At 38.8% G+C, this 17,385-nt stretch overlaps 1 protein-coding gene across 3 annotated transcripts in view; it reads left to right on the plus strand.

Annotated features, from left to right (window-relative positions):
• SH3KBP1 (SH3 domain containing kinase binding protein 1) overlaps positions 1 to 17,385 on the plus strand; it is a 211,470-nt gene that overhangs the window by 142,124 nt on the left and 51,961 nt on the right. For all 3 annotated transcript variants that reach the window (XM_036382203.2, XM_036382221.2, XM_036382211.2), the window contains 2 exons: positions 7,575 to 7,650; positions 16,875 to 16,969. In XM_036382203.2, coding sequence (XP_036238096.1) covers positions 7,575 to 7,650; positions 16,875 to 16,969 — 171 coding nt within the window. The remainder of the gene's footprint in view (positions 1 to 7,574; positions 7,651 to 16,874; positions 16,970 to 17,385) is intronic.

Raw genomic sequence — 17,385 nt, forward strand, 5'->3', positions numbered from 1 at the left:
ATAAAATGTGACTGTTCCTTAAGCATTCAAAAATTTATACTTAGGCTTGATGTAGTTTAAGCATCTTAACCAATGAGTTGAACTTGTTTGGCTTTTTGTCAACTATAGGAAAGAATTATATCAGAAGAATAAATATCAGTGATGAATCAGAAAAAAAAGCCCCAGAAAAATCATGTTTTGTTCTAAAATTTCCCTTGTCTAGGGACCTCAGTTCTGTTTGCTTTGCTTTGTTTACTTGCTTGCTTGTCTGCTTGGATTCCAGGGCTGTGACAGTGGATGACAGATGCAGTAATTGTAAGGTGCTCTGACAATCAGTGCTGTGTTTCTAGGGCACCAAGTGAGCTAAGGGTGGTGTAATGTAATCACAACCTGTTCACCATTCTCTGCAATGGGTATTGTAGTAGGATTTAGACAGACATGCTATTTTAATACACACCTTGTCTTTTCTTTCTTTTTCTTTCTTTGTGCTCAAGAAGTAACTCCTGAATTGAGTTACTTTCTCGAAAGCACTTTTCCCCCAAACACCTTTAGTTTTTCTGCATATGCATGCTAATTCTAAAAGCCTTTAACATTCAAGCAGCATATTCTTGTTGACTACTTGAATATTGCTTTCCTCTAAAGCACTGATGGTGTTGTAGCCACTTCCCAGTGGACTGATGTACATGAGCATTTATAGGGCCTCCACTCCTTCAGTCTTGACTTGTGTTCATTCATTGTGTTCATTTCCAAGGAGCTCCAGTGGGATGAAGGCTTCGGTCTTTTGCTTTGAAACAACAGGATGCTTATTTGGAGGATCATCTTTTATTTAGAGATTGTTGATTTTGTCTAGACAGAGAGAATTAAGATGCTAGAAGTTCATATGCCTTTCACAGCACCTAAATATAGGGGTTTGCAGTCTTGCTGCAGAAGGGTAAAGCCTTTCACAGGTAAAATCTTTTTCAAAATTAAAAAAGGGCTTATTTCTTTACAAAGATATGATGTAAATCAGAAGGCCTATGTTCATTCAAGTCTAAATGTCATCTAAAATAGACATCAGTTGGAAAAAACTGCACTTTAATCTGTTGGAATATGGACAAAGTGTGAAAATGTGCCTTTTTCAGGTTGTCAGGTGGAAGACAGTATAGTTTGACTATGTGAAAAGAAATTGTAATGTGAAGCTTAAAATACTTTAATTGATTTGTTGTCTGCATTCTGTGGAATATTTACCAAACATCCCACTAAAAAGTTCTCTTGAGTTGTGCTACATTGATGCTGTGGTTAGGGGGACCATTCTTTAGGGAAGCATCATCTGGTATTTAGAGCTGAGTGATGCTCATGTTTCAACTTTTGAATGATGTAAAGACACGAGCTACTAAAGAAGAGTTTGGACCCTGGGTTTGAGGCAGAGTTGATTTATTTTTAAGCTCAAGCTGGGTGCCTCTGGAGAGGGACCCTGAACAAAGAAATCCCTGGGCTTTACACCCTCCCAGTTTGTGCACAAGATGTTCACGTGCCCCGCGTGCACCTCTTGGTCCAACAGTGAATTATTGTCTGGGGTCTTCCAATATCTCACTGCATTCTTTCTCCATGTCTGTGTGGACAGGCCATTAACTGCTCTTATCTCCTAGCCTGAGGCCCTCCAGAGTCTCAGAGACTGGGTACCCTTATCTGAATGTACCCAGTCTTTGTTTCCTCCCCTGCTGAGCCAAGGGAAGTTCACCTGCACCAGGCTTTGAGCTGGCAGTAGAAACGTGTGCAGTTTTGGCAGCTGGGTCTCCCTGTGTTATTGGGGAGTGCACTGGGCAGATGTTCCTAACTGATTGGTGTTAAAAACCACAAATAATCGTACATGCACGTGGATAGTCTTTCTAGCAAAGCAAAGCTGTGAAGAAAGTAATTACAGAGGAAGAAGCTACTGTAGATGACTGAAGCAATCAAATGTGTAGACAGGTGTTTAGTTCACTTTTGTTCAAGAACTTTTGTTTTCTTTATAAATGTTTCTTAAAATTCCCATTACCCTCTTTGAAGTCCCCCGTGGTGACTCTTCAGAAAAGTGTTAACTCTGTCCTTTTGGGAAACCTCAGGATAGCAATACTTGATCATACTGTCACAGAAAGGGCTTTATGTGGAGCTGAATGTTGGTAGCATGGGAAAAAATGAAATCTTGGACATTTATTTTGTTTCTGACAGAGTGAGAGCATTTTGACATCTGAAAGTCTTTGGGGTGTTTATATTTTTTCTCTTTTTCAGATTTTAAGGCAGAACAGATAGGATGGATGGAGAACTTGACACTCCTTAAGCAATTGATGCATATTAGAAAAAAAAGAATTAATTTGGCTGCTCCCTCACGACACCAGCAGTATGGATAGTCAATGAGAAGATAGTTTATGATCCTGTTAATTCAGAGCTAGAAGACTCTAATAACCATTTCTGCTTCTTTGTGAACAAATATTCTCAGTTACAAAGACACACTGAAGGCTACAGCTTTTATACTCTCACTAATAGTGGCCCTGGATTTGCATATAAACCTATATATTAGAAAATTCTCATGCATTTAAGCCACACCTAAATATACTTAGGTGAATGTTAAAAGGAAGTATTGTGGTCAGAGAAACATGATACTTTTTTCCTCTGACCCAGTCATTGAGGTTTTCTGAAAATCTAAAAGTTGAAAAGATACATAATTGCCTTTTCCGCCCTTCTTTTAAGCACTAGTGCACATTGTTGTCTTTTCAATATTCAAACTGACAAACTATGTTAAGCTTCATGTTTCCAGCTCATACAGTCCCTTCTTATTAATTCTTTTATGTCTGATGTATTCCTTAGGAATATCTTCATAGAGTTGTATTCCAAGTAGCAGTTTCCAAAACATTTTATCTAGGATAAATACCTCAATACACTTTCCAAAATAAATGATGATGCTGAGTAAATCCTTTTTTCCTTATTCCTGAATAAATAAGCTATTGCTTCAAGAAGGCTTTATTGTTAAGGGAGTCTCAAAGGATAAGTATGTTACTTTGGTGCAAAGTGAAACAGAACCTTCTGCATGGACCCATCTGTGCACATATAACAATTCAATTCAAATTTTCTGATGAAATATTCTAGACACACTAGACCTGAATAATGAAAGTAAATATACAAGTCAGTTTTCAGCCACAACAGAAAACCCTGAAGTATAATGATAAAATATCCTTAAGGAAGAAACTTGGTCACCAGTCTACTTTTTTCTCCCTCTGGTCAGAGCTCAATAGTTGTAGGAACAACCACAGTGTCTTTAGGTGAGAACAACTCCATTTGTTTACTGTCCATTTTGTGTTCTTTTTCTCTTGTGTTCTCTGCTGTTACAGGGATTGCAGTTGACACAAAATATATAAATGAAAGAAAATGAGACTGTTCAGATTGTACCATGACCTCATTTACCTGACTTTGTGGCCACCTAAACAATTTTTGTAATCCCTGTTAATTCAGTATCAGAGGAAACTGGTCTGCAGTGATGCAGATTTGCAGTGTACCAAAATGCCATTGAGGCCCACAGAGCTGGTTATTTGGTGTTGGGCTGTCCCTCCATTGGCTTCATTGATCAGTTTAACATCAACACTGCCAGGTTGCTGCTAAATCTGCACCATGATTTGGTGGCAGCTAAATAATCTAATTATGCTCGCCTTGCCAAAATAGTGGGATTAAGATTCTGCCTCTTTTGTTGATAATATTCTGTTGGTTTGGGAGTTAACCTAGGCTTGGAGTCAGAAAACACAAACTGTTTCCACCATGTTTTTCTTGTGTGACAGGACTAAGCAAGTCAGAGTGATATCTACAGAGAAATACAAGCGGAACAAGGCTCAATGCCACCACCTAGAAAAGGGATTTATGATAATCAGGGTGCTGGAGGAGGACAGATGGAAACTGAAACTTTAGGAGTGTCTTTAGGAATGTCTCTGTACCACCAGGTTAGAGATACAAGGGCACAGATTAATATGCTGCCCTTCTTGCTGGTGATGAAACCATTCTGCAGTTAAGAATCCAAGATAGTTTTAGAGAGAAAATGCTGAACTTCACTTGTCTTTGCAGCCTGGTATTTAGGACACTACTGGGAGATGCCATTATGGATATTCTGGTTCATGCTGCATTTGACTTTTAATTGCAAACATTATTGACAACATGATAGATTTAGGTAAATGAAGTGAGACAGTTTATGCTGGGAGATGTCAGGGATTGCTGACAGGGTTGAGGATCCTGTTATTGGATATGGAATGTCTAAGTTCCCAAAAAGTCCTTCAATTCTAAGTCTTGTTTTGTGCCTGTATTCCAAAGGGCTAAGATGTACTTGCTTCTTAGGAATCCTGAGCCCAATAGGTAAGAATTAATCAGGTAAAAGACTAACAGCAAAGCTGGAGCTGTCTATCAGTACTTTGTAGGATAGATCAATGTGTCTAGAAGGGCTTGGACCATCTTGTATGTAAAGGAAGAACAGAGGAGGAGAAAGAATTACATTGAAATCTTCAGTTCAACATATTGGGTGTTCTTTGCTCCCACGTTTCCTTTTTTTAGAAGTGAAGGTTTTGATAAATTGTACTAGGCCTTCAACTGAAGAAGACAACAACATATCCTGTAGTAACTGTTTTTGAAAAGAAAAGTGTATGTCATGCAGATGTTTATTGGATCAGCAAGAATTCAAGTTGGGCTTGCTTTGTTCTCCTCACCACTAAAACACTTGGTAGATATTTGACCTGTATGGGAGTATGAGTGACATAGAAGAGTTGGAGAGAGAGCAGGAAAGTTTCTGGCTTATATGGGAGATGTTACTGTCTCCCATTTTTGTTTTCTTGTCAGAAAAATTGGTGGCTCTGATAATAATGCTTGCTCTGGGTCTCCAAATCTTATCTATACCTTGAGTTTTTAGCCTGTTATAGCAAAACCATCAGATTTACCAGATCACAGAGGATTCAGTATCTCTTAGAGTGAGAAGAGTTTATCTTGGGTATTTCCTAATGAACAAAAAAGTACTATATTAAGTTTCATGTAGGTGTTTTCAGAAAGTGGTGACACATTTTCCATGCAAATGTAGACCAATTGGAAACATAAATAAATAATAATTTTTAAATCCCACCTCCTTTAGAGCCTCTTAACGGGACAATTGAACTTGGCAGTTCAGGTCCACCTGAAACCAGATTTACATGACTTATCAATTTTTATTCCTTTTTCCTGTCAGTGATGCTTGTTTCACCCCTAGAAATCCCAGAGTGTAGTCCCCTCACAATTAAAGAAAAGCAGTTCCACTTGTCTTCTCCTCTCCCTGTCTCACAACAAATTCAGGTATCCCTTCTCACTGCAGTGGGTCCTATGCAACCCTCATAAAAATTATTTTAATTCTTCCTCCTAGCTCCTAATAAAAGAGCAGCCTTGTTTGGATAGTATTCCCTTTACTGTTCACAAATTGGTTCTCAATGCTGATTTATTACCTGCACAGGCGTTTGTTCTAAATGAACAGATGAAATAATGTTTTCAAGCATTGCTCTTGCATCTGCTTTTATATATTAGGAAATTACTTTGCATAATGGATTTTCCGCTAGAATACACAAATATCTTCCTTTTTGTGCATGATTCTTTTGTTGTGATCTGTAGCTTGTTAAATTTTAGCCTGTTGTGGGTTTATATGGTGTTTGGTTTCATGGCATAAAATCAATGATTCATGTATGGTAAAGCAATTACTAAAATATTTCCTTTAATTAACTGGTCTTGCATAATAATTTAATCTTTAAAATAACAAAACCTCCCCTGATTTAAAGGGTTTTCATATTCCTTTAGTGACCATGTCTTTATTGCAGTGCAGTTTAGAGTATCTGTTTTTGTCATTTTCCTAAACAATTTCATGAAGCAGAAATGTGAATAAAGGTTTGATCATGACTGAGCATGTACTGTGGCGTGCAGCTATCTTGAACTGCCCTGTTTGCCTCTGAACCAGAAGCTGCCTTCCCAGCCTTGCTTTCATTTTGAAGGCATTCTGTACTTTTATCTGTGTAAATGCAAATGCCTGGTAGCTTCAAATTCTTCATTATATCTCTTTTAGTACAATTTTCACTGCTTTGCAGATAGATCTCAGATTTATAATCATCCTTCTTTACTTTAAACTTCTTCAACACAACCAGGTCATGAACTTTTCTGTTTTCTCTCTCTCAATTTGCAGATATCTGTCATTTCGTATTTTTCTTATTTCCAGCTAATACTTCCTATCTTTCATTCCCACCTCAGAAAAGAGTTTGGGAGATTCTCTAGAGTTTTTTTGCTTCTCTTCCTTAGCAGTTCACAAACTCTGGATTCTGGGCAGAGAAGCTTATAAGCTTATAAGCTCATCAGAACGGCAGGTGTTTCTTCTTCCACCTGCAAATTAGGTTGCAATGGAATGCCTTTGGTATTGCAATTCATAGTCTGCATTGCTGCCAACATGGATTTGATGACTGTCTTGTGCACAACTCTTACAACCATCTTTCCTCCCTATGTGCTCTTTTTACCAGCCTGAAATCCCTGTGTGTATTTGAGTCCTTTCCATAGATATATTTTCACACATTATTGCATATTATTAACACGGAGTTCTCAGTATTCCTTATAAACCTTGGAATTTTTCAGCTACTCAAAGACCTCTACTCCTATTGCTTCTTATATTGACCAGTGTTTCCTTATGGTCCTCATGGTAGTCAGTACTTGCAAGGCTGGATCTCAGCACTCTGGTCTCTAAGCTGTTACTCAGGAGGTCATGAAAGCATGAAGGAGCTTCGTGGTGCTTGTGCAGACCTTGCAGGGAATAATGGCAGCTAGGGCTTTTCAGAAACAATTATGCCAACAATTGTGCTCATTTTCTCGTCTACACATTGCTAGGATTTTAAAGATAGAAAACTTTCTTCACAGGGAGACAAGCTGAGAAAGAGGGGGGATAGCATGCATATAATCAGAGAAGATACATAAAGATGAATATCACTGATTTTATTCTATTTTATTTTGGTGGGGGCAGATGGTATTTGTTTAATGTTACCTCAGCTTACTTGTCTGAGGCACATTATTGCTTATTATAGTAGTTCACTGTAAATTAGTTACTTTTGCTAAAAAGATATAAAAAATTAATAAAATAAGAAAGAGATGTTGTCGATATAAAAATCACACTCAATCTAGAATGACTGAAATGAATATTCCTTGCATGAACAGAAGTCAAGTGGGTTCCTCTCTGCTGCTTCTTTCAGCTTTACTTTTGGTACTGAATAGCACCTTTCCCTAAGTCACTTCATCGATTACTTAATATTCAATCTACCAGTGAAACTTCTGTGAGTCTTCCCTGAAACTCAGGGAAGTGTTAAGGGGTGATCATTTAAAAATGTTAGAAACATTAGTGGAGGGAAATTAAAGGATCACATTTTTATCAATTATTTATACTTTTAAAAAAGTTAATCCCCAGTAACAAACATAAGTATAGTTTATAATTTGCCTCTTTTTCTTTACTGTCCCTTTTCTACTCCTATATTTTGTATTTCCATTACTATTTTTTATGTTGTCCAACTTTGAACTGAAGCTGCAAATTTTAAAGGAGAATAATTATTTTTTTTCAGAGTGTTGGGAAGAAATTACCTCCAGCCACAGCAACTCAGGAGCCAACAAAAATAGAAGTGGACAGCAGAACAAAAAGTAGGTTTCATAGGTTTTTCTTTTTTGCACTTTGTGCTATTAAAAGCAAGCTGAATGCTTTTATTTGGTTTTGGGTAAAAGAGTGTCCTGTATGTAAAAAAGCCAGGATGCAGATAGATATATTTAGGATAAACTTTGAGTAGGTGGTACCTAGACAAAATGCTTTGTTTCACAGAATCCTCTGAATTGTTTTTGCTCTTGTGACCCTACCTCATGTTTTCTGTCACCAAAAATCAAGTTAAATTATGTGATAAACCTTCAGCCTTGAGGATACTTTGGAATTAATCAGAGTTGAATAAGATCCTAATTCAGGTTGTAACTTGTAGGTGGGTCATAGAAAAATTTCTCTTAGTGCAAATGCCCTTGCCTTTTTCCTCTTTTAAAAAATTTTTGTAATTATTTTATTTTTATTTCTTTATGTAGCAGAAATAACACTGTATGCATGATATTGTTTGTATGGGAAGTCAAAGAGGAGGCTCCAGGGAGACCTTCCAGCAGCCTTCCAGTACCTCAAGGGGACCTACAAGAGAGCTGGAGAGTGAATTTTTACAAGGGAATTCTTACAAGTGACAGGACAAGGAGAAATGGCTTTAAACTGAGAGAGGTCAGGTTTAGATCAGGTGTTAGAAATTTCTTACTGTGAGCACAGTAAGGCACAGGAGCAGGCTGCCCAGAGAAGGATGGCTGCCCCAGCCCTGGCAGTGCTCAAGGCCAGGCTGGCTGGGGCTCTGAGCCACCTGCTGTAGTGAAAGGTGTCCTTGCCCATGGCAGGGGCACTGGGACTAGGTGATCCTCAAGTTCTGTTCAACCCAAACTATTCTCTGATTCTCTGACATTCAGTCCTTTTTTGCATCATTTCAGTGCTTAGCAATGACAGTAATGATTAAATCTTTCAGGTATGTCTCTATGCTGTTCTAGGGAGGCATATGTAACCAGCTTACCAAATAACATAAATATATATTCCCCATTTTTTGATTTTATTTATGTAGAGTTGCAAATAAATGTTACAGATTCTGGTGGAAAAGAGTAAGAGGGAAGAGAACATAGCCATACCTTAGACAAGAAGCTGAATATAACAGAGTTGACTTTCTTTAAATATTGCCCAGTCCTTCTTCCCTGATTTGTTTATCCTTTTAGATAGCAGATAACATTTTGTCTCAGAACTGAAACCCATACAGACATATGTAGGAAAGCATCTGGATCAGCAGGGCAGGGTCTGTCTGAGGGAAGTGTGTGGCTGCAAACTGGTTTGTTCAGGTTTTCAGCTCAGAGTTGCAAAAGCAGCTTGAAAGAGTTTTTAGTGAGTTATTGTCCATTAGCCCCACCACAATCACTGACTTGCTACATCCTCTCATCTTGTGCCCCATGCCAGCATGGGGAAATTCCCCATTCCCAGCTAAGGGAAAATACTGCAAGATTTCAATTGCCCTGAGGAAGTGAAATCTTGAAATACTGAAAAATGTGTGAACTGGTAATGCAGAAGAGGGCTCCTGAAGGTGTTTTGGAATTACCTTTGCCAACCTGCAGGCTGAGCAGTTCAAGCTGACCTGAGTGCAGGTCCAGGGGCCTTCCCACCTGCAGCATTAACCCTTGTGTGGGAAGCCAGGCTGCTTCTTTCCACATCACCTTATACTTCTGACAGCTGAAGCTGCTCACTAAATCCCATCCCAGGGTATGGGAGGTTCAAATGTTCACATTTATAAACTGAGTGTAGAAACCTTCTGACCAATGGTTAGAAACCTGTATCTTCTACTGTGATCCATTGAGCTCTGGCTGAATGTATGGGAGACATTTTTCACTTTTCAGAGACACTTTTCCATCACTTTAGGCCTCTGGATGGTCCTCCTTTCACCTCATTTTATTTCCCATGGACACATCTTTTTGTCTAGAAAAATCCTTCTTCTGTCACTGTTTTCATTCAACATCACTTTGTCAGAGTTGGTGAGAAGGATGGACTCCTTATTTGCACAGTATCTTGTTGCATTTTAACTAAACTGCATTATTTATTATTTTATCTTTTCTGGAATCTCTGGGGCCTCAGTAGAATTCTTGGCATCTCTGTTAATGCCTAGGAAAGAGAAGCACATCTATAGGAAGGTCTGATGTAATGTAATTATATATAATTTTCTTAGCCTCAAATGACATCATTGAAGACACATTTCATTCAGCTGAAGTTGTCCTTCACTTAAATTGAAAAACCTTTCAGTGCAAATGAAACATGCTTCAGTCTGGTTTGGTGTTTAATATAGGCAGAGGAATAATTTCTTCATAATAAAATTAATGTCTGATAGTCAGAAATGAGGAGTATGATCAGACCTTGGCCCGGGACTATTGTCTGAATAGTATTTGTTATTTCTCAGAAATTCAATTTTTACTTTTTATGACAAACAAGCTTGAAAAAGCATTCAGCCCAAGGATGTTTGCAGTCTCAGAAAAGTGGTGAATGTTCCCATTGCTGTGTTCAGCACAAAAGTATCATTCCACCTTGGACCTCAAGTACTTTCACTTCTGCCTGGGATGCTCGTGTGCCAGTCCTTGTTGGAGCCTTTAACTGCTGAACAAAACAGATGCTGTGCCATTCTCCAAGGAAGTAGCAAGAAACAGAAGACCCATAGACTAAGTTCAGTACAGAGAGGGAGCTTTTGGATACATGGTTTAGATGCCTTTGGGATTACTCTTGGAGATGAATGCTGCAAGCAAGACAGAGCTTATGTTGGGAGAGGAATAATCCAGTTTTTATTTTTCCTCATTTCTTTCCACGACTATACCTTAGTGCCAACTGGATTAAAAAAATGCAATTGCATTGAGAAAGAGCCAGCTGAGAGAGGAAGCAGGTACCAGCAGCATCTTCCCTCTGCCCACGGGGCTTCATCAAGGAGTGATGGTTGCTGGCTTGTCTCACACTTTGATTCCAGTCTGCTTTTTTCTGTAACTTTTCTGATGTGATGGGGCAGTGATCAGCAGTGAGGCACTTAATGTGCCAACTGCTCTTGGAACATGCAAGATGAGCTAAGCTCTGCAATGGGGTGAGCTGGTTGAAGCAAAAGGCAGAGGTGTGTGGTCTCTAAGGTGCATCTCCCAACAAAACACTTTGTAAATCTCCCCAAAAATGGACTTAAGATTTTGTGGTGACTCTTCAGGGCCAAAGACAACTTTTTGCTCAAAGGAAGAGCACAGTGAAGGTACAAATCTTTGCCGGGTTTGAGTGATCCCTTGGAAAACATCACTAATCTTTCATGAATGAGGAAATGCATCTTCGAAAAGAGAGCTGTTTAATTTAGATTTGTGGTTCCTAGATTTAGAGGAGTATTCTGCTCTTGAAGTTCCATCTCTGCCAAGCAGATAGGATGGCACATTCATGCATGAGTGTTTACAATCCTATTTCTGGGGTGGGATATACTGTTTTCTATAAAATAGCTTACTTCTAGTGTGAATGGCTTGTGGTGAATAGGATATGTTGTAGAAAATGTATCTAAGTTTTCAAGTAGCTCTATTGGATTCGAAAATTAAGCAAAACAAAAACATGTACAACATCTGAGTGTTATTGCAGATTACTGAGACTGCATTAATGGAGTATAAATAAGCAGACAACAAAATAGCATAGGCAGTAAATCACAGAGTGCCTTGACCACAGCACTTAATTTGATTACTTCACTTACTATTTAAAATTTGTGTTAAGCTACTGCATAGGAGTACCAAGATCATAGCAAACAACTAATCTTTTTGCATGGTGAATATGTATTAATAGGACCATAGCTACTTCTATTTCTATTTTTTAAAATAAGGTGGTGTTTTGACAGTTCACATCTTACTAAGTTCTGTGAAAATATTTATTAGTGCAATCTATTTATGAGTCTTGAGTGTAGCAATTAATAGGCAAAACCAAATTCTGCTGAATATAGTATTTGGATTTTTTTAATCTGATTTGTGGTTTTGGTAATAATTATGTAATTTTTCACTAGATTTTGTATGTTTTACTGCATTTCAGAAACATTTTATGAGTGATAGTCAAAGAGAGGAAGTTTAAGCTCAAGGGATACTACCTCAATGCTGCTTGTTTTCTTGCTTAGTATTACTGTTTGTGTCCATATTGATTGCTGTACTTCACTGATGGGGAAATATTTAAGCCTCAAAAATTAACGACACAAAGAAGCAACAATAGAAGTAAAAGAAAGAGATTGTGTCATCCTGCCCTAAGAGGAAAAGCAAATTTCAGAGTCACTGTCGTCTTTGAAATTAAAGCTTGAATGAATGTTTGTGAACTGCCTTCTTGAAGGTCTCAGCTCATCCTAAGAGTGTGGCAGGAGAACAAACAGAAGAGTCATGCTTTTGAAGTGAAACAGGATTCACTGATACAGTAAATGGAGTTTGCTCAGGTCTGCTTGGAACAGTATAATATTTAACCAGTCTCTCAAAATACAAACAAACTAATTTACCTGCTATACTACTGCAGGACCCAAAGTCCCAGAGCAGGTCTGTAGCTTGACATCAGCTCTTTACTCTGCAGTTGTAAATACATATAGAGCCACTGGATTCTGTCAGTGAAATACTGTCCTTGCAATAGCCTGGGTAATGAAGCAGCCCCTTGCTATTGTTCTCCCTCTTGAGGCAAAGATTTTTCGAGGGGTTGAGACTTTGTCAAAAAGAGCACGTTTTCAACCTGGGGACCGACAATGTTGCACAAAGATACATGATAACAACCCCCATAAAATATCTCATTCTCTTTAGTTTTATCCATTGACTCAGTTCCTTGAGCAGTGCCCATTGCCCATGGTTGGGAGGAGCTGTGAGTTTGTAGTGAGACACTGTGGTCTGACAGAGTAAAGTACTGCTGAATTGATAAAACAGGACTGAAAAGCTCATGAGTATCATCTTTTCTCCTCCCTTAATGTTTCCCAGATAGCTGCTGCTTGGGGGTTTATTAACAGATATATTTTTACCAGGTCAGGAGGAGAAAAAGAGGCTTCTGGAAGAACTATCTGTGATGTATAAACCCAGCTTTGGATGTCAAATGTAAAAATGAGATTTATCATCTGCAGCTGAGGGATCTTAGTATCTTAGTTTGAAGTTTTAATTTGGCTTAAGTTTATTTGCCAGGCATGTAATAGGACATATTGTTTTGACTTCTAGTATTTTTCTAGTTTTTTTTTCTCATTCAGAAAATCCCAAATTCAGCAAATTCCAGTGTGGTCTATACAATGCTGTGTCTGAGATTAGTTTTTTCTCTTTCTTCCTTCCTATCTAAACAAGACCGTTGACATTAAGTGCTTCTACATTCTGCTGCGGTATTGTGGCCTACTGAGTAAGGACAATTTTAGTCCTGATGTGACATAGCCTATTACATTTTTCTCTGCTTTTATTAATCTGATTTTAAAGGTTCATATTATTTTGAGTTCTGTTGGCTTTGTTTTTGCTTGCCTAAATCATATTGGTTTACCTATTCCTTAGGAGAAATTTGAAAGCTGACTTTGTCCAGTTGCTTACATTGCTCCCAACCCATCTGTGATGTTGAGACCTCTGTTGCAGCATGATCCAATGATTATGATCAGTGATTTAGTGTAGGTCTGTCTGAATTGTACTCAAGAAGTCCAGACTTCCACTGTACATAAACCATATTCTTTTTCCATGGCTTCACTCTGTGTTCCAGCATTCAGAGCACAGGGGCACCTGAGCCTCCCCCAGCTCCCTCTTGTGCTTCTCAGAAGTTTCTCCTGGCTCTTTATGAACCACATCATCAATTGGTTGATTTTTGACATTTTCTATAGTTTAATTCCTTGGTTTGCTGTTATTTAGGTTTTCTTTTGTTTAAGAAAATAAAAGGTTTATAATTTGGTGGGAGAATGGACAGAGTTGGGGACCACAGAGTTCTTGACACCAAAACTAGAAGGACAAGAAGTGTATCTGTCTGCTAGAGAGAACTTACTTCCTGATCATCTACTGATATTTCAGATGCTGAAACCACAGCCCTCTCTCCACTCTTGTCTATCAGGGTCTTCATCCTGAAAGACAATTCAAATACCCAGTCTTCAAATAGCAAGCCTGAGGGAGGCTTCTCTCTTATAGAACTCAGGATACCCAAGCCCTTTGCTATCCAAAGCATTTTTTAACCTGAAACATGTGTGATTCATCTGCCTTGAGCAGAAGCTGCACTGCAGACATCCTGTCAGAGTGAAGCTGTGGTGCCTGTTTGCAGTTTTTTAGCTGTACTTTGTGCTTGGCTTCCCACTTAATCTTCAGCTGATGCTGTTATTGAATGGAGGATCAATGTATGTGTCTGAGAATGGATGTTCTGGAATCATCCTTCTTGGGCTCAGGTGTTGTTTACCTCTGAGAATCCAGACAGTTCTGTATCCCAAAAAAGAAATGCTAAGCCTGTTCCCAGTAACTAGAGATTTGCCTGAGTGTACAGCACTCAGCTTCTTTAGTGCAGTATTGCATCTACATCAACTCTGAGCTAATTCATTGAATCTATTATTTAGCACAGCTGCTTTTCAGAGTGTGAATATACTCAGAATAGGGAAAAAAAACCCTCGATGATAATTTAAGGTAGCATGCCACTGAAGTGTAAAATGTGTTGAATCTCGTATTTATCTACATGCTGCTTTGCATCCACGTAATTTACTGTGTGTCAGCTTTCTACCAACTTTTACATAAAATGTTGTTATACTGTCTCAAAGACAAGGCAGTGAGCAGGTGGAGTATCCTAGCCAAGTCCACACGGAGACATCCCAGCCCTTCCTCAGAATGCAGTAAAGCAGCAGTTAGACACTCCTTTCATCCTCTGAATCTGAGTTGTGACCTGGTGGTTCTCACATGGCTGGTGGTTTGGAAAAGTCACCAAATGTTTATTTCATAGTGTTCTCTGCTTTCAGAACAGGGAAAAGGATTCCCCCCCCACCCCGCCCCTTGCTCACTTCTTTTCCCTCAAAACCTTTGTTCATTGTCTTCATCTGAATTTTGTTTCTTCAGAGACACCAGAGGAGGTGTGGTGAGCTGGCCCCACCCAGCAGCTGTGCTCCACCCAGCCACTTGCTCCCCATAAGGGAGAAATCAATGAATAAAGACAGTTTGATAAATAAATGAAAGAGAAACAAAAAGAAGGCAACAAAAAGGCAACCACCATGCAGTAGCTCAATTCATTCACCACCTACAGTGGATCAATGTCCAGCCAATCTCCGAGGAATGGCAACACCCCCCAAGCCATTTATTGCATTATTCATTTTTATTGCTGAGCAGGAGGCCATATGGCACAGAATATCCCTTACTCATCTTGGGTCAGCTGCTGTGTCCCCTCCAGATTCTTGCTCGCTCTGGCCTACTTGGGGGATAGAAAAAGGGGAAAAAAGAAAGCTGTGTAGGTATGCTGGGCAACAGTGAAAACACCAGTGTGTTACCGGTGCAGTTTTAGTCACAAATCAAAAATACAGCACCATGTGTGCTGCTGTGAAGAAAATTAAATCCATCTCAGACAGACCATATACAGGGCATGGCCAGAAAACCAACTGTAATAGTCATGGGTAAATCAAACATTTTAAACATTTGTGTTCAGAATAAGAAATCTGTAAAGCCTAAGAAGTTCTTGTTTGCTTGAAGCAATGACACATGAAGTTCTTGCTGTTTCTGAATGACAGTGTGTGAAATGAAGAGCTTTCCTGTTTCGACTAGTACTATTTAATTTCTCAGGCTGATGGTGCTTGCAGAGAGCAAATTTTCAGATGCACATTTCTAGGCTGCTTCTTTACAGCTGGTGTTCCTCTCACTAAACTTTAGAAGTTTGGAGGGAGGTTATGCGTCAGAGCCCTAAATTTGGGTTATAATCATGAGTTTGGTATCTGGATTTTTGGGGGGCTGATCCCACTAGACATCTGTCACTGCTGTCCAGGCAGCAAATGGTTCAGCTAATCAAATGTAGGTGTCTGCTCCTGGAGTCAGAGTGGCTCTCAAGGCTTTGCTCATTTTAGTGACTTGGTCTCCATTGACTTTATTGCACTGACAGGGCTGATTTCTAACATCAGATGCTTGACTCTAATACCTGAAAAAAATACCCCATGGTATTTTGTTTTGAATTGCCTCCAGCTGTCAGACCAGAGGGACATGGGAATTCCATAGGTTCAGCCATACTGGGCATGTGTCTTACATACCCACAAGTGTCTGAAAAGGCACTTAGTGTCTGGGCAGCTGAACTGACCCCCTGGAGGAGCCTCAGATACCCTCAAGTGTGATAATGCAGGTTCTCTTTATAGTAATTATAAAAGAATTAGTCCTGTTATTTTAAATTAATTTGTGTTTCTGTGGCCTGCCAGTACTTCTCTGCATTGAATATGGAAGTTGACTAGACAGAGAGGTCATCAAAACTGAGACATTTGAAGGGAGGTGAACATTTCTACAAAATCACATGCCCTTCTGCAATCAGTAGAGTAGTTTACTTAGTCCTTTTAGACCTGCTGTCTTAGAGTATCACATATTTTTATGCATAGTTTAACAGCTGTAAAATATATTCCCTTTTTATTTGTAAGGCACACTGACATACTCATCTGTTGCACAGCAACATGGAAGTAGCTGCTTTTCATGACAACTGCTTTTTATGATTTCTGAGTAGGAGTGCTGGCTTCTGTATTTTCCAGATGGAAGTTGAGGTGATGCCCTTATTTATAGACAGTAAAGGAAAAAGGGTCAAGGAAACTTTAGAGTAATACTCAACACTCTTACACTGAGTGTACAGGTGGTTTAGTTATTAATGGATTAACATTCATTAATGTCTTATTTATTGTTGTACCATCTGTATAGATTAATAAATATCTGCTTTCTTGCACACAAGGGGATAGGTAAGCTATGTCAACCTACTGTGTCCTTAATGCTTCCAGTTTATGCAGTCTGGTGGGAGGCTGTACCAGTGGAACTGTGGAAGGAAGTGTCAGATACAGGCTTACTCTAAGGGAAAGAGTTGGTGGCAGGTTGCTGTCTGGAGCAATTTCATTTGAGATAATGGTTCTAGGGGCTACAGAGCTGACTCCCTGGATGACGTGTGTGGGAATGCTTATCAGCCTGCAGTTTTTTAAATATTTCATGTTGTTTATGAAGGTCTAAAATACAAAGAGAAAGATGGCAAGGAAATAAGGCAGCACAAAGAGACGCTAATGGAATATTTTATGAAGATTATTCACCCCTGAATAAGCAGTTGTTATAAAGTGATAATTTATGACAGTGAATGTTCTTCCTTTCAGACAAGGAGTATTGCAAAGTGATATTTCCATACGAAGCACAGAACGACGATGAACTCACAATCCGGGAAGGTGATGTTGTCACACTTATCAGTAAGGTAAAAGCAATATTATTCTCCTATAAGCAGTGATACAGTTTTTAACATTTGCATAATTTAATTGCCTTAAAATTAGTATTTGTGCCTATAGTGTTGTTGCTAAACCAATGCTAGTTTGACAATGAAATGTTACACAGACTTCAGAGCCCTACATCTCCCTTCCTCTTGTGCTTTAGAGCCTTACCCTGATAATGAATGTTAAGCAAAGAACAGCCAATGTGTACTCAAATTTATACAATTAATTTTAATTTGAATCTGCTGGCAGATCAACATAAATTGTAAATTGATCTCTGTAACAAACATAATGGTTTAGAGAATAAAGTGGAAGATTCAGGAAAGCAGCAGCTTTGAATATCTCCCTTTGGTGAATGAGTTATTTTTCTTGTAGGAATTGTGAATTAGGTTTTTGTTTTAGA

The sequence above is a fragment of the Molothrus ater genome, chromosome 2 (assembly GCF_012460135.2).
Source record: "Molothrus ater isolate BHLD 08-10-18 breed brown headed cowbird chromosome 2, BPBGC_Mater_1.1, whole genome shotgun sequence".
NCBI lineage: Eukaryota > Metazoa > Chordata > Aves > Passeriformes > Icteridae > Molothrus > Molothrus ater.